Below are 23,921 nucleotides of genomic sequence, written 5' to 3'. Positions count from 1 at the left end.
GATAACGATATGGAGATGATGATAACACATTTGATAAGTTTTTAGTGTCCGTTGGTACCCGGTGCAGAAATGATACACGGAGTCAATCACGACACTATTTAATGTTTAATATTACAAATAGCACTTCATTAATACACGAGTAGTTGGCCACCGTGAGTGGATATAGGCGCGAGAGCGATACGACCTGTGAGCACGACTGGGTAAGGAAGCCGAATGTAATATGTCCGCCGGCCGGAAGGAATTCCGATTGGTGCGTCGTTTCGCTCCGCTATGTTGTCGGCGCGTGTGGGCGGCTTGCACAGCGACAACCAATCACCGCACGCGCAGAATATGTGCAAGCCGCCAACCGCAGGAAAATATAAATGCGTTCAATATAATTACTTATAGCTAATTGTGTGACGCCACAAGTTTGACGACGAGTTTGAGACTAGTGATGTGCTGTTCGCGTAAAAAGACGTAAAACTTATGTAAAAACAGCTTACCTATACTTTAGGGAGATAAAACTAGAGTACAAGAAAGAAAAAAAATAAGTAAAGCAGCCAGTGTCGTTACTATTAAAGAGTTTTTATAACTGGGAGTGGCACATCCATTTATTGAGACGGAATAACGATAGGGAGAGGATGATGAATACTAAAATATAGATATATAGAAGAAGACCTAGAAGGACTTACATTGACCAAATTGGGATGTCCTTAGACAAGGTTTAGTAGGTACGATCTACTCTGAACTGGCGTGCGTGTATGAAGCGATTGATGAATGTGGATGAAGCAAGAGAAGTGTGTCAAGATCAAAGCAAATGGATCTCTATAGTCTCTGCTTACCCCGGTGGGAAATAGGCGTAAGTTTATGTATCCACTAAAAAAACATCAGCTCGCTATCTTGTAGCGAAAAATATTACATACCCAGTGTTTAAAGGGCCACATCGAAGCAATTCATTTACAAAAACAATATTGCAATAATTAAAACACAATAACGGGTTCTTGCCGCGTTTAAAGCAGGGATATGAGACTCCCGGTATTTCGACACTGTTGCAAGTGAACCCGTTATTATGTGTTTTAATTATGATAATAACCGCGCGAACTTAAAACAATGGTGCTAATTCCTGTAAATACCATCTAATTTTATTTTAAGTTATATCTGTCCTTTTCTTATCCGCCGAAAAGGAATGGGACGGGTAATCGACAAGCATAAAATTTATGGAACACACGTCAATTTTAAGCACAAATCTAAACCAACCGTCTAAAAATTTTACGTCAGTCAATAACCCGACACATTAATTTACTCATTCTTCCTAAAATTAAGAGCTGTGAATCATCCGTCCCTTTCCTTTTCGACGGATACGAAAATGTCGGATATAACCTAAAATAAAATTAGGCGGTGTCTGCAGGAATCGGGGCCAATGTATAGCAATATTGCATTTTTAGATGAATTGCTTCTATGTGGCCTTTTCCTGGAATCGACACCGTTTTAATTAAACTGGGCGTGTCAATTAATACGGGTTACCGGATTGATAGGAATGACAAGAAGAGAAGAGTTACTTAGCTTTTAGCGGACTGATGATAATGTTATAAAGGATTTTTATAAAGTAAATTGCAGTAAAACCATGACATTGTTGGTGACGATACCCATCAATTTCAACGGCAAAGCTGCATTCAGTACGAAAACTCCGTAGACAGAAAACACCGGCTTTTCCAGGTCTATCAACTGAAGCAAACCTTTTGCTGCCTTGAAGAATGGACCTGAAGAGTAAGGAAAAAACTTATATTAACGCAATTTCATATAGTTTCGCCTGAAATTCCTAAAAGGGTGAGCAGACGCGCTAGTCGTAATGACAACTTCTTTGAAAAGCCATTTAGTTTGGACGTCTCGTGTTTCGTACTAATATGGATAGGATGCTAGACTCCACGGAGTCGAAGCGACCTCGAGCCTACCTGGACGAGTCCGCCACTAATCTCGTGCGAACGCGCCTATTAAGTGAATTTTCAACTGGCACACATTCACTGTATAAAACATCAGCAAATAGTTCGTTTTTGGCGATTTACTAGTTAATGTAAAGTATGTGTGTACGTGTGTGTGTGTGTGTGTGTGTTTGTGTGTGTGTGTGTGTGTGTGTGTGTGTGTGTGTGGGTGCGTGTGCGTGTGTGTGTGTGTGAAGTGTGTAAGGATCGAAGCAAACAGAACTCCATAGTCTTTGCTTACCCCGCTGGGAAATAGGCGTTTATGAGAGAGAGTTAATGTATGTGTGTTACCTACTAGTTACCTAAATATATTTCTAATAAGCAATAAGGCCGTTCATTTGTACTGTTGCTAATTATAATAATTTGATTAAGTACTGTATATTACCTACCCTCTTGGTAAATAGAAAGCGCGTAAACGCACAATGATTTTGTCCCGTTCGCATGTTTGATGAACCAGTCTGAAGTAATAGCTAGACTTATCAGCAACCACAAAATGTAGACGAGCCAAATGATTAACGTAACCAGACCAATCTGAGGATATAGCTGAAAAAAAAATAGGATCAAAATACACTGTATTGCATTGCTAGAGAAGATGGCAATACTTATATCATAAATCAACAAATAGGTAAATATACTTAAACATAATACGGGTGATCACCATAAGTAGATCTGTGTGTCAGCGGCTTGCTTCTCAAACCGGGAGCGCCGGTTCAAACCCCGGTACCGGACTTGCACCATACATAAACAGCCTATATACGTCCCACTGCTGGGCACAGGCCTCCCCTCAATCAACCAGAGGGGGTATGGAGCATACTCCACCACGCTGCTACAATGCGGATTGGTGGAGGTGTTTTTACGGCTAATAGCCGGGACCAACGGCTTAACGTGCCCTTCGAAGCACGGAATCATCTTACTTTTTCGGACAATCAGGTGATTCAAGCCTGAAAAGTCCTTACCAAACAAAGGACAGTCTCACAAAGTGATTTCGACAATGTCCCCATCGGGAATCGAACCCGGACTTCCAGATCGTGAGCCTAACGCTCTAACCACTAGACCACGGAGACTTGCACCAATGAGTCATATATCTAAAATGCAATTTTCACTAACACAGTTGCCATAATAAACGGCGATACGGCTCACTTACTCGTATGACATTGGTCTAACAGAAAGCTCAGTGAAACGTGGAGAGGTACCCATACTCAGTTCATACGTACTTACATCAGTAGGTAAGTAGTCGCCGGGACCAACGGTTTAACATGCCTTCCGAACTACTTAATGACAATCGGGTGATCAATCTGTAACGCCCTAACCAAACTGAGGACTATAGAGTGACATTTGTAATATGTGCTCACCGGAGTTCGAACCCACGACCCGCAACGCTCAACCACTGGACCACGGAGGGCGAAGCACTTACAGTAAAATTATCAACAATATAGGTCGGTACTTACTTGAGTTTCTAATCCGATAACTAAGGCTTCAATTAAAACTAAAGTCCAAAAGAATACTGTCAATACAATGGTTAACACCTGAAATCATTTATTTTATTAAATTAGTAGACATAAGGTAGGTTAATATCTACTTAACGAGATAGATAAAAGGTCATCATGATTGATTTAAGAGCCCCGCTCTTGTCGGTGTAGCATTCTTCCAATCTCGTTCCATTCTTGTCCATCAAACGCCAATTTCTTTCAATTCCTTATAAGATACGACGTTCACCTTCTCTAAAAGATATAGGGGTGGGGTATAGATTTAGGGGGAGGGTACTTAACTGTAAAACTAAACCGATGTACGATCTTATGATACGCTCTCAAAATCATTTTGAGGGCGGTCATTAACTCGCTCAGACGAAGCGAGTTTTTATTCCGCACTTCACCGCTGACTGGAATAATCCTGTAATCCTCCTTCAAAGTCCACCTGTGGTCTACCCCAGGTATATTGTTCTCTTTGTTCATTATTATATTCAACCGAATAATTTGGTTCAAGAACCTTAAGCGCAAGCCAATGTAGTAAATCAAACTTCCATTCAAAAGCACCTCCATATATATTACGATAAGACCCATTCCTGAAATAACTACGAAGCCTGGGTAATCTATGCAGTTAAATACGTGTACTAAAAAACCCGTCATAAAAATCACTGTAACAACGCAAGCTAAAATACAATTTAAGTAAAAGTGTCTTTTATTTAAAAACGTGAAGTGGTTAAATCTTAAAATCCTGTCAATTTTTTGTAACATCAGATATATCTGTATGCTCCGACTGCCTTCAGTAAACCTGGCGTGGATGATGTTGGAAATGTATGATGCATATTGCATGATCCCGCCGACAACTAAGCAGAAGCATAGTATAGTATTTTTGTGGTAGTAGGTGATGATGTAATAGTAGTCCAAGTAGATGAAGCATAGAGTCGTCATGAACATCCAGGAGATGGTGTACAGCTTCTGGCACATAGTCAGAGGCGTTATAAACCCAGAGCGTATATCCGCGTGTATGGAACCCAACAAATATTGCGGAATATGGATCGGTGCAAAGCATCTTACAAATCTTCGGTCTAGTATATCCTCAGAAAGATACTCTGTGCTGCTCATTATAAAAAAAACTGTTTTCTTTTTGGTTTACCTACTGTTCACTTTGTCGACCGAATGACTACTGAACATTTTTGATAGAGCCCCTCGACCATAATTTACCTAAAATAATAAGCTTTAATAAGTTTCGAACTTACTGACTTTAATAACATTAAACATGATAGGTATTAAGTACTTATATAAAATTATCTGTTATTACTATTGCTACAATATAGCAAATGGAGCCGTGGTAGTCCAGTTGGTAGAACGCTTGCCTCTCACTTTGATGTCGCAGGTTCGAATCCAGCACAGGCCTAAACCATCGAATTCATGTTTGGATCATAAATTATTATCACGTGCTCAGCGGTGACGGAAAACATCGTGAGGAAACCCACATTCCCGAGAAACATATATATATTCGCATTTTCGGAGATATGTGACCTAACCTGTATTGGGCTGGTTTTCCCTTTACGGGTTGGAAGGTCAGACAGGCAGTCGCTTCTGTAAAAATCTGCGCCTGTCAAATCTTCAGGTTAGGTAAGCGGACCCAGTGAAAAACGGGATAATACTAGAGAGATGATAACAAATGATAATAAACCTCCCTACATATTGGTAGCTAAATAATTAGTCATCTACCTAGTATTATCACAATTTCACGGAGTCCGAACTTGATGATATGACCAGTACGCTTTTTTACATCTGCGAAGAGAAAAGCAGCCTAACACTGGTTAGGTCACATACCTCCGAAAAGCATTCCTCGGATAAGTATGTGGGTTTCCTCACGATGTGTTCCTTCAGCGCTGAGTAGGTACGCTATAGTCATAAAGCTCTTAAGTAAATATAAGACAAAAAAAGAAATGCGTATGGTTCCAACATGAATTTGAAAACAATTTCGAAAATCGTTGGCCTGGATTCGAACCTGTGATCGCACTGTGAGGGTCAAGTGTTTTTCCGACTGAGCTACCACAGCTCATATTGGTGCTACTTATTAAATAAAGATTAATAGTAATAAAAAAATATTTAAGTTATTGGAAAATAATCAAATCACATGGGGCTATTATGGTGATCAACCGATAAACATGACTATAAAACCAGTTCCAAATTCAATAATTCTTTCAGATTTTTCGACATTTTGTTTGTATAATGATGAAGTTTACAAATATAGACAACCTTTCCAAGGATATCCTGGACGAGGATTTCGTAAAGGTTTTCCAACTCATTCATTTCATTCAATGCTTATTAGGTGTGCTTAGAGTGAAGATAAAATACAAATTCGTAACGGCCCCTACGGCATATTACCAAATCTACTGCTGTATTCTGCGGCTAATATTTTTCTTGCTGACGATTCACTGTTTGATTACCTGTGAAAGTATACACGACTCCAAAAGCAATACTGACTTGCTTCTCAGGCTCAGCTTCTTCCTGTGTCAGTTGCTAAACATCTTCATTACTTGGCGAGACGTATTTTACGAAGGACAACGTAATAGCCAGCTTTATGTGAAATTACAAAAAATCGATCGGGAACTACTTGTGACCAACTCTCCCCAGTGGAATAAACAGTTTACTAAAACAATTTCCTTTATAATATCTGTAATAACAGTTACTACTGCAATAGGAGTGCTTTCGTTTGGCACTTTAACATTAAAATATTTCTACCCTTCATTAATGATTTCCTTGTTTTCCGACTGCAGTATCTTCACAGATAACATTTTGTTTGGAATTATAATTTATTATATCGGTATTAGAATTGAATTTGTAAACAACATGTTGGAGAGAGAAGCGAATCAAGTTAAACGTACGAATAGATTGTTTGAAAGGTTTTGGTTCGTGGGTGTGGGGAAGATAAAACATACAAACGATGGAGACACCGATCACCTGCTCTTTGGAATTCATTGCATACTGGATGTCCTGGCCGATTTAATTCACCTATTCGAGTTCTCAGTAAGTAGTCTAACATAACATAGCATTACGCCTAGCGAATGCAATCCCGACTCGAGATCGCAAATTCGAAATCCCGCGGGATTGGAAATATCAATCCGAAAAATCGAAAGAAGCGAAATCCCGAAAATTACGGGATGTCGTTTAGTTCCTAAAAAATATGTAAAGTTATAATGGCTGAAAATGATGACAACTGTTTGTGATAGTGAGGTTAAATAAACAAAATATTTTTGAAAGAAAGCAAAAACCTTTATTCTTGAATATTACAAACTACTTAAATAATTATTTTTTCTTTGGAAATCAGCATAATTAAAACAAAAAGTATAACTCAAAGAGATTCGTCCAATCCCGTCAATCTCGAACGGGATCTCGTCATTTTATGCATCGGGATTGATCCCGAAACATTACACGAGATCGGGATTGCATTCCATAATCACGACTGTATTTCCGAAGAGGTGAGAAGTGTATAAGTACACACCCACTCCTCGCAAGCTATGTTTAAGTCCCATGTAATAGGGGGCGAGCATATTATTATCTAGCTGGGAGCTGACGTCGTTTTTCTTTTTTTTTGGGGGGGGGGGAGTCGAAGAGCAAAATCAGCCAAGATGAGACCTCCCTGGCTGGCGACCCCGGATCTACAGGGTAGTAACTGGACTTTTAAGTGGGCACACCTGCCCTGTGGGTGCAGTGTGGTGTAATGGGTGGTATTGAAATAGGTATACTTCGGTGGCCGTAAAGTAATCTAAAAAAAAATGTATTTTGAGGGGCACTGTGAGCTCTTGCACCACCTAAATATATTGCTAGGGCCGCTACTGAATAATAATTTCGCATTTGAACAACATGAGACTAGGTGATATTGTATAAACATACCAGCACTTTTAACAATAACATTCGATGTATTATTTCTTTCAGCTGTTCACTTTTATGCTTGTGGTGTTGGGATCCATCCTTATGATGATGCAAAACTTCGTCACAACTTTAAAAGAACAGGTAAGTAACATTTTTGATATAATTAAGGCTTACCTAAATTTAAAGGCCTATATTAGGGTAACAAATAAAAAGTAAGGGCGTTTTACCTACCATTAAAACGCAGATTATATCCGGAGCCTTATTCGAAGCCTTGTAGACATATTTTGAGATAGCATTCCTGTTTCACGACTGTGGCAACACCTTGATACACGTAGTTTCCGCCCCTACCCGCCGTTTACCCCCACCATGTTCACCAGGCAGTTAAGGGTTTAGCTATGATGTGTCTTCATTGCGGGCTCAAAATATAATTTTAATTAAATTTTATAAGATAAATTTTTCTTCCACCAGGCAGGTCTTGAAGCAAGGCTTCGAATAAGGCTCCGGATATAATCTGCGTTTTAATGGTAGGTAAAACGCCCTTATTATATCCTCCGCCGTTATTCGAAGCCTTGTAGACATATTTTGAGACACTGTTTGTTATCGCCTGGTGAACTAAACGCCAATGTGACATAATAATATTATTTTTGATTATATTATATTAATGTTTTTTATATTAATAAGTAATAAATATACATAATAAAGTATGAATACAAAACTACAATATAGAATTGTAGGTTTACGTATAAGAAAATTATATATAGTAAAGAATACTCAAACAAAAACTTCAAATAGCTTCAAATAATGAACTAATGGAATGATGTACTGCCCGTCCACGTGTCCCACCTTGAATCTCTTTTCTGTAAAATCTTTTAAAAGTGTTTCCAGACCTCCAATTTGTTCTGGACATGATGACGTCCAAAGATTCATTATCCAACCAACTGCGGGAGGCTACAGCAGATCGAACACTACCTGGCGTCGCGTCTATACCAGCTTCTTTAAGAATAGACTTTACCCAACCTGCTATAATAGTTCTACTGGCCGGCCTTTCTATTCCACAAGCAGTAACAAATAAGCTTTCAGTCGAACATGCCAGACGTCTCTGTTTTCCTAACTCAATCAGTCTAGTTACCCAAGCGACTGGATCAAGATTAGGATATTGCTGATTGCTTAAAAGCTTCCAACCTGATTGAATATATGATTCAGAATCAGTTTTCGACCCGAACTTCGGCCAGAACACCACGCTATCTCTGGATATAATACAGGCATCCGAGGCTACACTCAATAACGTTAAATCATGGATTCTACGACCCGAACAAAGTAGTAACAAGATTGCACATCTGCGAGACACTTCAAAGAGATTGTCATAGTTTTCTAACACTTGAGAGTCCCATACATTTTTTGAATTTTGTTTAGGTTTTGGCTTTACAAGAATATTTGAACTAAGACGTGTCTCGCTAATCGCGTTACATAATTGAGAAACAACCGATTTATGCAACAATATACTTTTATGGGACAACTTTTCTTTTAGATGCAAATCCGCTAAGAATTTAGCTAAATCACTCCCCGATGGGTTGGTAACACAAACATCTGATACAGCGCACCATTGAACCCACCTTCGCCATGCAGGTCGATACGTATTTATCGTGGAAGCTCTCCACCCTCTTGATAAAAGCAGTTTTTGCGCATCAGACCACGAAGTTACAGCTTCCGACCACCCCCACATTTCCATACCTCCAGCGCTAGATCCTGGATCTTGGGTGGAGGACGGCCGGTCGAGGTATCCACCAGTACCTTCTCCAGTCTGTGAATTGTAAAAGGTGGTGCTATTGCCCGCGCCTTGAGGTCCGCTCTCCAGAATGACTGAGGCCACCTTGGGGCAACGATTAGATAAATCCCTACAGCTCGATTTAAATGCATCAGCACTCGGGGGATCAAATTCGGGGGAGGAAAGACCCATGCTATGTTGAACGACCACTCGAGGGAAAAGGCATTGTGTGCCCAAGCTGACGAGTCCCGCTGATCCAACGTTACGTACCTTGGAACAATGTGAGCTGTCTTCGAAGCAAACAGATCCACTTCCGGAGTGCCCCATTTTGCGACTACTACTTGCGTTACTTCTGGTAGCAGGTGCCATTCGGAAATTGTTGACTGACGAGACAGCCGATCGGCAATCGTGTTGTACTTCCCGGGGATGTGATACGGTAGAACATGAATGTGATGTTTGTAAAGAATCTGAAAAATATGATAAGTCAGGTCCATTAACCGTTTCGATTTGTTCCCTCCTTCGTTTTTCAGGTGAGCCACTACTGCTTTGTTGTCCGGCTGTAACAGAAGAGATGAATGACTCAGAGAATGACCGTAACCTGACAAACATTTCAGTATAGTCAACATTTCTTTGTGGTTCGAGTGAAGACGCCCTTCTTCTGCTGTCCAATCTCCGCATAGAAGCTGACCGTTGAGTTCTGCCCCCCAGCCCGTCATCGAAGCGTCTGTTGTAAGAAAATTCATCTTCTGAGGAGGATGAAGGTCTGTCGTTTCCGTGCAATGTAACGTCCACCACTTCAACTCTGTTAGAGTTTGAGGAAGTAAAGGGTAACTGATACCTTCTGGAAGGCGAAGAAGGACATTGACGTGGCGAAGCAAGTGACGAAAATTGAGACGACCTAGCGGTACAACTAGCCGAGCAAAGTTCAAAAGACCTACAATCCTTTGGAGCTCCTTCAGAGTCGCCGCCTTGTGCAGTAAGAGTTTGGTAGCAACGTCCCTTATCTTTTGAATTTTCGCCTCTGGAAGAAACTTTCGATTCTGCCAAGGATCCCATTGCAAGCCCAAATATTCTATTGATCTCTGAGGAGTAAGAATCGATTTGTCGAAGTTGACTTCCCAAATTAAACTCTGCAACGTTCGAGTTACCAAATCTCTCTGGTCTAGAAGAAGAGATTTGCTCTGCGAGACTATGAGGTAGTCGTCTAGAAATACCACTACTCGAATACCCTTTTCTCGAAAAATCTCGGCTGTCCAATTTGTCAGCGACGCAAATACCTTTGGTGCTGTGGCTAGCCCGAAAGGTAAACAGGTCATCTGTAGTAGCTGACCTTTGTATAACAGACGTAGAAAGCAGCGATGTGATTCCGCTATCGGGACGTGGTAATATGCCTGCGTCAAATCTAGTTTTATCATCCAGTCTTTTGGTTGCAAAAAATCTGGAATTCGATTGACAGAGATCAGTCGAAATTTGCTCACCTTCAGGTACTCGTTTAATCTTTTTAAATTGAAAATCGGCCGAAAAGACCCGTCGTGTTTGGGGATTAAAAACATATTGGATATAAAACTTGGGGTCCCGGGGGCTATCTCGAGAACCCGTTGTTCCAAAAGGCTGTGTATTATACAATCCATCTCCGGCGACGGAGGAGTCTGAAATCGGTTGATTAAGTCTGCCACCGACACCAGAGGTGGTTTGCTTTGAAAGGGGATTCGGTAACCTGATATTATATTTAACAGAGTTTCCGAAGCTCCCATAGCACGCCAAATTGGAACACAATCCTCTAAACATCCCCCCCGAAACCCCGTGTGGAAGTCAGAATTTCCTTTGGTGGAGGGGCGCAAGTTAGATGTTTGTCCGGTTCTAGAGAAGCGCGGACCTTGTTGTTTTTGACTGGGCTGTGCCTGTTGAGTCCCTGTCCAACGTGGCCGGAACGCGGGACGAAAGGACTGCTCACTCATGTTAGTAGTATAAGCAGGGAAAAACTGTCTAATTATGCCCTGATGGGGCGCAAATCTATAATTCATAGACGGTGCCCAGGAGCGAGCCGTCATTTGTTGGCCGCTGGAGCTAGGTACTTGCGTAGCCTGAGCTCCCGGCAGTATTCTTTTATCAGTAAAATTTGGTTTTTGAGCAATAAAAACTTTACTAATACCTCCAGAATTTTTAATAGAATTGGTAAAAGCTTCTTTGTCAAAAAGATGTTCATGTGAAACTTGTCCTTTACATTTGTCAACAATAAATAGCGTCTTTGTTCTATTAAATCGGCACGGCGCCCACAAACCATTTGTAAACAATCATGAGAAATTTTTTGATAGTTGCCTGAAAATATTTCTTGAATTTTCTCTAATAAGGAACTTGCATCGACTAGGTCGGTGCCAGAAAACCACTCTAATAGTTGAGAAAAGCCCTGTTGCATTGCCTCATTTTGCATAATTAGACCACGTGTCAATGCAGCCATAAATCTTTCCGCCGAATTAAGACTACCCGGGCGGTCGAATGATTTAATTTCGTCGTTAACCTCCAATTCAACAAAGCCAGGCTGAGAGTTGTAAGATTTCAAAGTATCATAGTACCTAACATTTTTCCAATCACTAGATTGAAAATGTTGCAAGGACTGAAGCAAACTCAAATGTTCTGAGGATGTACCAGGGACCTTCGGATCTTTCAGATTAGTAACGAGCTCTAGGCCGAAAACATTATCTTTCTCCCTCGAAGACACCTGTCCGACAGGCACAGATGGGTCCACTTCATTATCAGCTTGATACATATGAGAATAGTAAATAAAATTTTGCAATTCACTTACTTGTTGGGTAAGGCGTTCAATTGCCTTACCTTCTTCGGTTTTCCGCCGCTTAGAGCCTGCATCCTTGGAGGCTCGCTTCCTCTTCCTTTCCGAGACACGTGGACGGGATTCCGGCTCTTCCGATTACTCAGAAGTGCCGGAATAACTTGACGAACTATCACTATCCGCCATTTAGAACAAAATATAATACTAAAAAATTTAAATAAGAATATATGTAATGAAACTACGTAATATTATATATAACAACCGAACACTAGCAGCGTTTCCTTTAAGACAGGTGTGCACAGCGCGAATTCAAAAACGCCAATGAAGACACATCATAGCTAAACCCTTAACTGCCTGGTGAACATGGTGGGGGTAAACGGCGGGTAGGGGCGGAAACTACGCGTATCAAGGTGTTGCCACAGTCGTGAAACAGGAATGCTATCTCAAAATATGTCTACAAGGCTTCGAATAACGGCGGAGGATATAATTTGTAATTTGAGGGATCTTCATTATGGCCTATGTTCTATTATGCCATACCGTGTTGAAAAGCCTAAGCAAAAACTAATATTAGATGCCTATAATCAAGTCAAAATATAGTGCCAATGTTCCTGTAGGTAACTCCTAATTTTATTTTATGGTATACCCGTCAATTTATTATACGCCGAAGTGGAAAAGGACGGATGATTGACAACTGTTGATTTTAAAATGAATGAATAACCCAGGCGAATAAAATAGGAATCTCGCTGGTATGAAACCAGTTTAACGTGTGCTATCAACTTAATTCTGTCGGATTATTGGCCAATATAAAAAAATGCGACGGTTTTTATAATTCCTGCCTAAAATTGTCGTGTTCCATAAATTTTATGCCTGTCTATTACCCGTAGGTACCTTTCTTTTTCGGCGTGTAAGAAAATGACAAGTATAACTTAAAATAAAATTAGATGGTGTCTACAGAAATGAGCATCAATATTGTATGTAAATAGATACTAAAAAGCAACGAATAAGTACCCAAGTGCAAACTTACATAAAACGTAAAGAGGCATAGATAGGTATCTACTTACAGACAGCTTTTATTCCGATATCCTAAGTTAAAGGACTGAGAAAGAACTTTCACAGGAAAGCTCATAAAATTATTAATTTTGTTTTTGCAGTCAAAGGACTTCCGAGCCACCCTGTATTTTTCGCCAGTTCTGTTTTTCATGCTGTTCATGGTAATTTTATGCTACATGACTAACGCTGTAACAGGGAAGTTGCATACGACCAGGAAATTATGCAACAGCATAATTAATATCTCAAGCAGCGGTAGGTCACATCGTGGCTGACTTTGCAAACTGACGTATCTGCAATTTTTGCTAAAATAATTTGTGTCTTATTGACGTTAGCAAAAGGTGCACATCAGATTCGCCAAAAATGTCTGATACATGATAATAATTAGCACTTATTTTATTACTAGATGTTGCCCGCGACATCGTCGGCGTTGATTTGGTTAACTTGGAGTAAATCCGGCCCTGAAAAGTACCACGTGTATTCGAATTCGAATAGTTCCGATCACAACCCCCCTTACATCATTTTCACCCCCCGACGCTCCTTCTGGGAGAACAACTCTGTCAGTGAGTGAGTCAGTCAGTGGGTTTGCAGCTATATATAATATAATTGTAGCTTTATATAATACTAGATATATTCTATATAGAGACAGAAATATGGTTTGTGATATAGTGAGAAACAGTGTGATAAGACAGAGATGTGGTGTAAAAGACGATATAGTGACTAGGATTGAGAAGGGAATGTTAGGTTGGTTTGGACACGTTGAGCGGATGAAGGATAATAGAATTGCAAAAGCGGTATATAAAGCGAAAGTGGATGGTAGGGCTTGCAGAGGAAGACCGAGAAGGACTTACGATGATCAAATTGGAGATGTCCTTAGAAATGGTTCAATACGATCTACTCTGAACCGGCGTGCGTGTATGAAGCGATTGATGAATGTGGAGGAAGCAAGAGAAGTGTGTCAGGATCGAAGCAAATGGAATTCTATAGTCTCTGCTTACCCCGATGGGAAATAGGCGTGAGTTTATGTTTGTATGTATGTATATATTCTAGGTTTCAAATTTTCAATCTGTCTAGCTAGATATGTGTAACTTCTCATCTAAATTAGTCATTATTTACAAAACAAACGAATGCAAATTCCTCCAACCGACACGCAGAGCTGACGCCTAGTCGAAAGTTTTCACGTCGTCAACTAAAAAGAAACTTGCAAATTAACAATAGTCACTATCGTCCCGTGGTACACCGGCTTGCCTCTCAAACGGAGAGCTAAGGTTCGAGCCCTGTACCGGACTTCACGAATGAGTTGCAATTTTCACTAACACAGTTGGTTCGACCATTATAGACGGCAATACGCCTCACCTCCTACCACGTCGGTCTAACAGAAAGCTCGGTTATATGTGGGTACCTACTTATCTTGTAATGTACCTTATGTACTTCTGGATACCCTAATAGTATAACTTTATAGTCGCAAGCCTATGTTATGTCAAATATAAACTTAGTGATTGCTTAAATAAAGGCGCAGAATACATATTGGTACTTAAATGGCTTTATCTATCTTTACTCTATCCCACTATTCCTTTATCTACTTAACTCGACCCCACTATTCTTTTACCTATATTTACTCTACTCAACTATTGTGTGATGCTCTGTCGCGGGGCCACCACCTCCAATTCAGTTGAAATCGATATATATTACTGTACGTACCATGTACATAGTGTACGTGAAAAGATTTTATGTGTACGTGCTATAATTAGAAAGATTACAACAAATTAAAGTGGCTTCGCTGGAGAGCATACTCCCCAGCGGAGCCACTCAGTTTGCATGCTTCGAGATGTTTTCTTCCTATAAATTGAAGTATAGATCGATGTACGTACTACGTACATAGTGTACGTGAAAAGACTTTATGTTTACGTGCTATAATAAGAAAGAAAACAATAAATTAAAGTGGCTTCGCTGCAGAGCATACTCCCCAGCGAAGCCACTCAGTATGCGTACTTCTAGGTGATTTCTTTCCCTAATTTTAAATACAAATTGATGTACGGACGCTGCTTTGGGTGTACGTTTAGAAATAATAGTAAATAGCCTCATGATTTCGTTATAATCTTCGTTATAACCTTGGATCCTATATTCTTGTTTAAATAGAGATGCGCCGAATATTCGGTTGGTATTTGATATCCGGTACCAAAATTGAATATTCAGTATGCTATTTGGGTGTCGTCGCATATGTACAGAATTATATTAATAAAAGAAGGATATTTATAGGAATCATTACAATCTTAAATCAAACTAGAGTATATAGGCATTTCCGGGGTAAGCATGTATTATGTTACTTTTCACTTTTGACTGCAAAAAATATTTAACACTGGTTTTGAATAAGGGCATCTGTGATCGGTTATGAGAGACTGTAACATAAATATTGACATCAGTAAGTAATAAAATCATTGTTACTCAAGCTAATAAAAACATGATTATATGTTTATTATTAAAATTTACAATTACTTATTATAAAAAAATAACGAGTGAACATATATTAATAATGGGACGGAATGACAATGTCTTGCTTGACGCAAGAAACCCTGAAGGTCATGTCATCATATCCCACTTTGCATTACGGCAGCGGCAGTGAGTTACATAATGACCTAATCCTTCTAATTTGTTCCCAACAAACTCTACTACTGCTGCTGATACAAAAAAAAATGTCTCAAATGGCATTAACTACTTGGCCGAAAAAAAAAACTTGTCTGATAGCAACAATTCAACCGGAATGTCTGACAAAGTTATTTGTAAATCCAGTGCAAAAAAATATTATATGATTAGCTTTTCCCTACAATCAAATTTGAATATCCGGTTATTTGAATGATTTATAATTCATATTTGCCCATCACTAACTGTGGTTACTGTGACGGATCGGTACGGCACTGACAATTTATGTCAAATCTGCCATAAACAAAAAGTTCTCGCAAGGAGATTGTTTCTTAAAATCTTCAGCGCTTCACGTTTTGTTCATGCCGTCATATACATATGAATTATTTAATGACGAGATTACAACAAAATTAATGAGCTTATTACTATTCTTTCTTAACGTACACTCAAAGCAGTGTCCGTACATCAATTTGTATTTAAAATTAGGGAAAGACATAACGTAGAAGTACGCATACTGAGTGGCTTCGCTGGGGAGTATGCTCTGGAGCGAAGCCACTTTAATTTGTTGTTTTCTTTCTTATTATAGCACGTACACATAAAGTCTTTTCACGTACACTATGTACGTAGTACGTACATCGATCTATACTTCAATTTACAGGAAGAAAACATCTCGAAGTATGCAAACTGAGTGGCTTCGCTGGGGAGTATACTCTCCAGCGAAGCCACTTTAATTTGTTGTTTTCTTTCTTATTATAGCACGTACACATAAAGTCTTTTCACGTACACTATGTACGTAGTACGTACATCAATCTATACTTCAATTTACAGGAAGAAAAGGTCTTGAAGTACGCATACTGAGTGGCTTCGCTGGGGAGTATGCTCTGCAGCGAAGCCACTTTAATTTGTTGTTTTCTTTCTTATTATAGCACGTACACATAAAGTCTTTTCACGTACACTATGTACGTAGTACGTACATCGATCTATACTTCAATTTACAGGAAGAAAACATCTCGAAGTATGCAAACTGAGTGGCTTCGCTGGGGAGTATACTCTCCAGCGAAGCCACTTTAAATAGTTGTTTTCTTTCTAATTATAGCACGTACGTATAAAATCTTTTCACGTACACTATGTACGTAGTACGTACATCAATCTATACTTCAATTTACAGGAAGAAAACGTCTTGAAGTATGCAAACTGAGTGGCTCCGCTGGGGAGTATGCTCTCCAGCGAAGCCACTTTAATTTGTTGTTTTCTTTCTAATTATAGCACGTACACATAAAATCTTTTCACGTACACTATGTACATGGTACGTACAGTAATCTATATCGATTTCAACTGAATTGGAGGTGGTGGCCCCGCGACAGAGCATCACACCAACTATTCCTTTGCAAGTAGTAGAGAATAAAGGCCTTCTTTAAATGACAATTTATCCTATTTTCTTCTACCTTTTTCTATGTTTTGTCCGTTGCGTTGTGTAAGTAGGTAATTAAGTGGCAATGCTGTGTTGTTGTTATGCGTCTTAATTGTTGATATTGTGTTCTATAGCGTGGATTATAAGCTCGATGACCGATGTTATCTCAGCTATGATTTGCTAGGGTTGGGAGCCGTAATGGAGCCTTTACTTAAGTGAACAAGGAATTACCTTGTAGTACCCATTAGAAGCACAAAAACTGATTGTACAAAGAAATATAAATCGATTTTTAATAACTTTACATTATTTTATGTAATCGTAAACAATATAATAATGACATAACAATTTATTTTATCATTGTAATGACTTAATAGCTTTAATAATATTACAATACTTATAGTTTAAATGTTGAAATAATTGCTTTCCTGTAAAGGGTTAATTTGTTGAAGCTTAAGTTCTTTTCTCGATTGACTAACGGTGCACCAAAGAACTTGTCTACAGAGATAGATCATAACGTAGGTATATATTCGTTTAAGACCTGTGCCTACTACACTGTATCATGCTAGGACCGCGCAAGGACGCTACTATGCCTACTGCAACGAAACAACCCCGTTCTATACCCGTTTTTACGGGAATCATGGCCGATCCGTGCATGGCATGCTACGGACGGTGACGAAACGGTCGAGGGGGGCGTTACGCCGTATAAATTCATATTAAGAATATTCTATTGCCTGTGGTTTAGTGGGCACGGACCTTAAAGGTTGGTTTCCAATACCATCGCCTTATATGAAAACCTCGTCACTAGATGTGTCGAATATTATGTTAGTGCGACAGGGTTCTAAAGTAGGTAGGTACATGATATCGCTCATGACTGTATTACCTACTTGTTGGCTACGGCTTCGGCCTCGTGGACTTCGGCAACCGCCGCGTATTCTTTTCTGTACCCCTGCCAATGTGAACGTATGCAAAATTTCATGATGATCGGTTAAGGCGTATAAGCGTAGCAAAGAAAATCAATAAAACTTGTTTTCGTTTCAGGAAAATCAAGAAGAAATGCGAAGCGGATAATTCTTCTTCTAGATGTCAAACGTGATATGAATATCTACGACATTTTTACAATAGACTCTAGTCTACCACTGAAGATGTTGAGTATCGTCGCCTCCTACACTATCGTACTCTTTCAGCTAGCTTTATTATATTAATCGTTAGACCGTATCATATAATAAGTAACCTCAAACCTTCTGGATCTGCTATCACCAAGACTCTTAAACGAACAAAGTGTGTTCAGAAAGTTAATCAGGAATAAAATAAAGTTATTGCCGTGTATGAAATCGACAACTCTCAACAATGCTATCATATCAACATGTTCAAAAGTGAATCTCACACTGTTAATAGTGAAATGCTCAAAAACGTTTTGGGCTATTGAGTCTGATAGTTTTGAGACACCGAATTGAAACGACGGGGAACAGCGGTGCGAGATATTTTACAAAATGAAATTCAAAAAGAAGGTGACAACAAGAGAAAATACGTCAGAATATCTCTCACAAGACATATTAGAAGAAGACTTTGTAAACGTGTGGTCTGGTATCTTCACTGTTCAGAGTGTGTTAGGAGCAAGTCGTGTCGAGGCACGAGATCGCTTCGTTAGTCCTCCCAACGTCTGTCAAAAGATATACACCATCGTACATTTGATCATTTCCATATGCACCTGCTTTATTAGTGTTTATTGTTACATGATTGAGAATTATTCAGATCCTAAATCATACCGTCTCGTCTTTACATTAGCAATTTTCAATGCATTTGCCTATTCTTCTCACGTTATAGATGCCCGCTTCATCAAATCCAAGGTCAACGTAGGGCTCTATGTGAAAATGCAAAAAATCGATAGACTCATGCGAATAGCAAATAATAAATACATAAACCGTAAGATGTATGTCATAAACACAGTCACAATTTGGTTGTCAATTGGAATTGTCGTAATTATGTTTCTGTGTGCGTGCATCGGAGGACTGTTACTTATGTTTGCCTATGTAGGTTTGGTTTGGTGCATTAGTGTATCGATCTTTGAGTTTAGCTATTGTTCCAACTTAGTGATTTACTTCCTGATAAGAGCCCGTTTTATTGATTCTATTCTGATCAACTTCATCGAAGGAAAACCTACGAATAAGCTTGATGCGAACAGGTCGATTAAGGAAACGTACAGATACATGGTGGCCCAATCGCATAATTTCGAAACGGATGACATAGACCTGTACTTAATAGAGTTATTCGATTGTTTTCAAAAGTATCAAGACTACTTCAATTATCCGGTAAGTTGTTTTGTTTTGTGGTTTTATAGCACTTGCAGCTGGTTTTTGTTTGGTAGGTGGGGTGGGTCAGAGCCCTAATATTAGCAACTATTTGCCCTAACAAGGTTCTTATGTCACGTCATAATTTCCTTCTTAGCCCATTACCGATTATGACTATAAAAACACTTAAATAACCTAAATACGTCCCAACATCTCAATCAACCGGAAGGGGTATGGAGCATATTCAACCACGCTGCTCCACTGCGGGATGGTGGAGGTGTTTTTTATGACTAATAGCCGGGATCAACGGTTTAATTTGCCTTCCGAAGCACCAAATCATCTTACTTCTTCGGACAATCAGGTGATTTAAGTCTGCAATATCCTTAACCTAACCAAGTCTCGCAAAGTGATTTCGACAATGTCCCTATCGAAAATCAAACCTGGACCTCCAGATCGTGAGACTAACGCTCTAACCACAAGAGCAGACTAGGTTTCTCCTGGAGAACAGTAGGAAGTTGGATGAGCTTCAGGAGAGTGTAGAAAGGAAAAACGAGAAAATACACAAAGTGTAGCGGAAGGATCACCAAAGATATGTTATGACTATAATATATTATAGGCATTATTAATTTTTAACACCTATCTAAATTAAGCAGGTTTTACATTTCGAAAAACAATTTTCAGATTGCTGTCTTTTTCGTGAATTATTTCACGTTTATAGTGTCCGGCATGCAACATATAATCAATGGAATGAAAGTCAATGTAAGGTCTATTTTCCATTATTACTACCTTCGTAGATATATTCGTGTTGATTCACGTACACACCATCTAATTTTATTTTAAGTTATACCTGTCATTTTCTTATCTGCTGAAAAAGAAAGGGACGGATAATCGACAGGCATAAAATTTATGAAACACACTTCAATTTTAGGCAGAATTTTAAAAACCCTTCCAAAATTTTATATTGAGGAATAACCCGGCAGAATTAAGTTAACAGCTCACGTCAAACGGGTTGCATATGAGCGAGATGCCTATTTTATTCGCCCGGGTTATACATTCAATTTAAAATTAAAAGTTATCAATCTTCCATCCCTTTCCTTTTCTACGGATACGAAAATGACAGGTATAACTTAAAATAAAATTAGGATGTGTCTGCAGGAATCGGGGCCATTGTTATTTACTATTCATATGCTATGTACTTCTGTTTCAGATTCTGTCTACGCATGAAGGTATAATAGTCCCCACATTCCTTCTAGCTACTGGTGGCCTAACATTATTCTTCTGCATCCGTTTTGAAAAATACTACAGAGAAATCAAAGAAATTAAACGTAACACTGTCACGGTCTTGTCTATTACACTTGACGGTAATTTAATACTATGAATACAGTCAATACATAGTTGTAGAATAAACAAGTTTTAGAAGGGGACACTCCGCCCCGCACCAATACCAGCTTGGAGCGATCCTGATTTACCTCACCCCCCGCGCGCTCCCTTAGACCCATTTTACCTGTTGTAAGGGAGCGCGCGCGGGCTATCTGTCTCTCTCGCACGCACGGGGTAAGGCGGCACCCGGTAAGAACGAGAATTTTATATAGAGTGTTCGCGCTGTCATATAATCTAGTCACTATTAGCGGTGGCAGAATTTTGAAAGCGGTAGTTTTCTCCACCTGAACTTTGATGCTGTTTCGATTCTATTATTTTATTAACAAACGTATTTATAAGACAGTATTCACTGCGTTTATTTGTCGAAATCGGTGGCATGTATTTATCGCACCACGCTATAGTGCAATCCTTGCTGAGCCCTGTGATAATTATGAATTTAGTACATTTAGAAGTAATAAAAGAATGTCATGAAGATTTATGATACCGGTGTAAGTGGTTGGGTTAGAAGAGAAAGGCATGGGCGTACATACCGCGATCAGATCCAAGATATTTCGAAGACAGGTCAGGTGAAGAGTACTATAAACCGGCGAGCACGCATGTCTTTGATCAGTGTGGAAGCGAAATTGGTGTCTCAGAATCGTATCGATCTCTGCCTACCCCAACGGGAAATAGACGTGATATTAGAAGAACTGCTTGTTTTGACGCGGCGAAGCGCGCGCGCGCGCCACGACCCTGGAGCACAGGATGCGGGCCAGCTACAACAGCGTCCTGATGATGATTGCATCCAGACTGGACTGCCATTTTCATTGCTGTGAGAGACACCTCTCTGTGCCAGTGCCGGAAAGGGGGTTCTAAATGGATTTTATTATTTTACATTTATTTTTAACTCAATATTGTTTAATTTTTCATTTTAATAAGTTTCATTTTAATAAATATGATTTTAATTTTAAGTACAATTAGATAATAATTAATAATAATTTTGATTTTTTGATTTTAATAATTTTTAACTTTATTTCATTATTATTTTAAAATTTTTCATTATCATAACTTTTAATTTTAAAGTGACATAATTGTATCTTGCAATACGGGTACCCACCCGAAATCTTCTTCTTCTATCGTGTGGGTTGTGAGGTGAATTACCAACCTCATCAACCGTGGTGTCAGGGTTACTATTGAGCCGCCAAAGGCCCCTGACATGACTCATGTAACGACTACGTACTTACATCAGTAAGTAGTAACCGGGACCAACGGCTTAACGTGCCTTCCGAAGCACGGATCGTCTTACTTTCGAACACCAGATGATCAGCCTGTAATGTCCTAACCAAACTAGGGACCACAAAGTAATTTTTGTAATGTGTCTCCACCGGGAATCGAACCCAGGACCTCCGGATCGTGAGCCCAACGCTCAGCCACTGGACCACGGAGGCCGTACCCGAACTAAATGTTTTTTTTTTATTAGGTATGTGTGTAGAAGACTGTCACAATGACTATTCCTTCCTTTATTTTCAGGGCCCCTGAGGAACAAGGCAAAGAGGATGTTAAACAGAATAGATTTTGCCCCTCCGCGCTTCTCAGTGTACGGGATGTGGCATGTAGACGGACTTTTTATGATGCAATTCCTAAACGTGGTGTCTACAGTGTTCGTCACTCTGTTACAGTTTGCTTTACTCTAAATGTTTAGATGTAGGAACTAGAAAGTAGCGTGGAATACGTTTTTTGTGGATTTGTACTGATAATTGTAGAATAAATCAAAAATTTCCTATGAGATAATTAACAGACGGTCAAAACCCGAGTGTAAGGCCATCACACTTCTAGCTTATAATTAACTTGAAATAGTCCTAAGATAGTGAATTGGTCCTGTGTTTGTAATATTTAAAATAGCTAGGTTCTTTTCCAAAAATTGACAAGTAGTCAATTACCTATTTTCTTATTGCTCATAATTATTCAAAAATATAAAGTAATGTCAGAGAAATACCTATATAAAATAACTGTTGCTTGATATTTGGATCAGATACCAACCAACCAAACTAGGAGCTCGATGGCGCAGCGGTAAACGCGCTCGGTCCGCGATTTTTGAAGTTAAGCAACTTTCGTAAAGGCCGGTCATAGGATGGGTGACCACAAAAAAAAATAAGTTCATCTCGAGCTCCTCCGTGCTTCTGAAGGCACGTTAAGCCGTTGGTCCCGGCTGCATTAGCAGTCGTTACTGCACTGGGCCCGCGTGGTGGTTTAAGGCCCGATCGCCCTATCCATCCATAGGGAAGTCCCGTGCCCCAGTAGTGGGGACGTTAATGGGCTGGTGATGATGTATACTTAGAATTATCTTGCAACCTATATTGCTTCTCTTTATTTTGATCAGAATAATAATAGGTGGAAGATGTGTTGTGCCTGGGTGTAATAACAACTCATCATTTATTCTCAAAACCAAAGATAAAAGATGCATACGTCAGTAAGATTAAACGAAAGCAAATTTATCTACATTTTTTTAGGGAACGTAGCTTGGAAAGTCCCTCATTGTATATAGCGCGAACGATATTTTATAAATAATTTATTTATTGACAACAGCCTAACTTATTTCTAATTGATTGACCCCTACAATTTACCTAATGACAAATACCTAATTCTATTTTGAACAGCTAAAGTATGTACGTAGTATTATTGTTACTTCAAGTGACAATGTACCCACAGGTACCCATACTGTTGACGGCAGGTCGACATGGCAATCGGAGCATGAGGTGAGCCGCGGAGGCGGGGTCGCCCCGCACACCCGCACAGTCCCCGCGGCGTCTTAGTCTTAGTGTCGCACGAGTCCGTATCGACCGCGTTTATCGATTATAATCTCGCTCACATAATTTATTACTATTGTGTTTTAAAAATGGCTACGGTTGCATCTTCGTCGCGTGTTCAAGCAAAAAAACCAATAATTCACTCTCAAGCTCGAGAACTAGCTAGAAAATTGTGACATTGAACGGAAAAATAATTGTTACAAATTTATTCTTTAAGTTTTTGTAGCGATACGTTAGATGATTCAGATGAATAAATATTAACTTAAATGAAAACGTGGTATTATTTTATTCACATTTTGTTACATACATAATAAAAATATATCGATATTGAAAACGTCACGTCACTAGAGAATTGCCATGTCGACCTGTCGTCTACAATAGTTTACTTAATATTTTATTTAGTGTAAGTTATAAAGAACTTGTGATAACACTTGTTTGTGTTTCTAAAGTGCTTCATACATACATAGTTAAAAATACATCTTACAGAAGATGAAAGGAGTTTAATTTCAC

At 39.3% G+C, this 23,921-nt stretch overlaps 1 protein-coding gene across 1 annotated transcript; it reads left to right on the top strand.

Annotated features, from left to right (window-relative positions):
- Positions 1 to 6,630: 6,630 nt before the first annotated feature.
- LOC126366455 (uncharacterized) lies at positions 6,631 to 22,307 on the top strand. Its single transcript, XM_050009563.1, has 4 exons — positions 6,631 to 6,652; positions 7,370 to 7,447; positions 13,011 to 13,070; positions 22,135 to 22,307. Exons 1-4 carry the CDS (start codon positions 6,631 to 6,633, stop codon positions 22,296 to 22,298), a joined length of 324 nt encoding a protein of 107 aa, XP_049865520.1. The 3' UTR covers positions 22,299 to 22,307.
- The last annotated feature ends 1,614 nt before the right edge of the window (positions 22,308 to 23,921 follow it).

Source organism: Pectinophora gossypiella, chromosome 4 (assembly GCF_024362695.1).
Source record: "Pectinophora gossypiella chromosome 4, ilPecGoss1.1, whole genome shotgun sequence".
Taxonomy (NCBI): Eukaryota; Metazoa; Arthropoda; class Insecta; order Lepidoptera; family Gelechiidae; genus Pectinophora; species Pectinophora gossypiella.
Note: the sequence above shows the minus strand (reverse complement) of the source record. Positions and strands in the feature narration are given on the sequence as shown.

Coding starts and splice junctions, on each gene's coding strand:
- LOC126366455 (XM_050009563.1), top strand. CDS start 6,631: ATGGCTGAAAATGATGACAACT. Junction 7,448..13,010: donor TCACAACTTTAAAAGAACAG/GTAAGTAACATT, acceptor TTGTTTTTGCAG/TCAAAGGACTTCCGAGCCAC. Junction 13,071..22,134: donor TGTTTTTCATGCTGTTCATG/GTAATTTTATGC, acceptor CTTTATTTTCAG/GGCCCCTGAGGAACAAGGCA.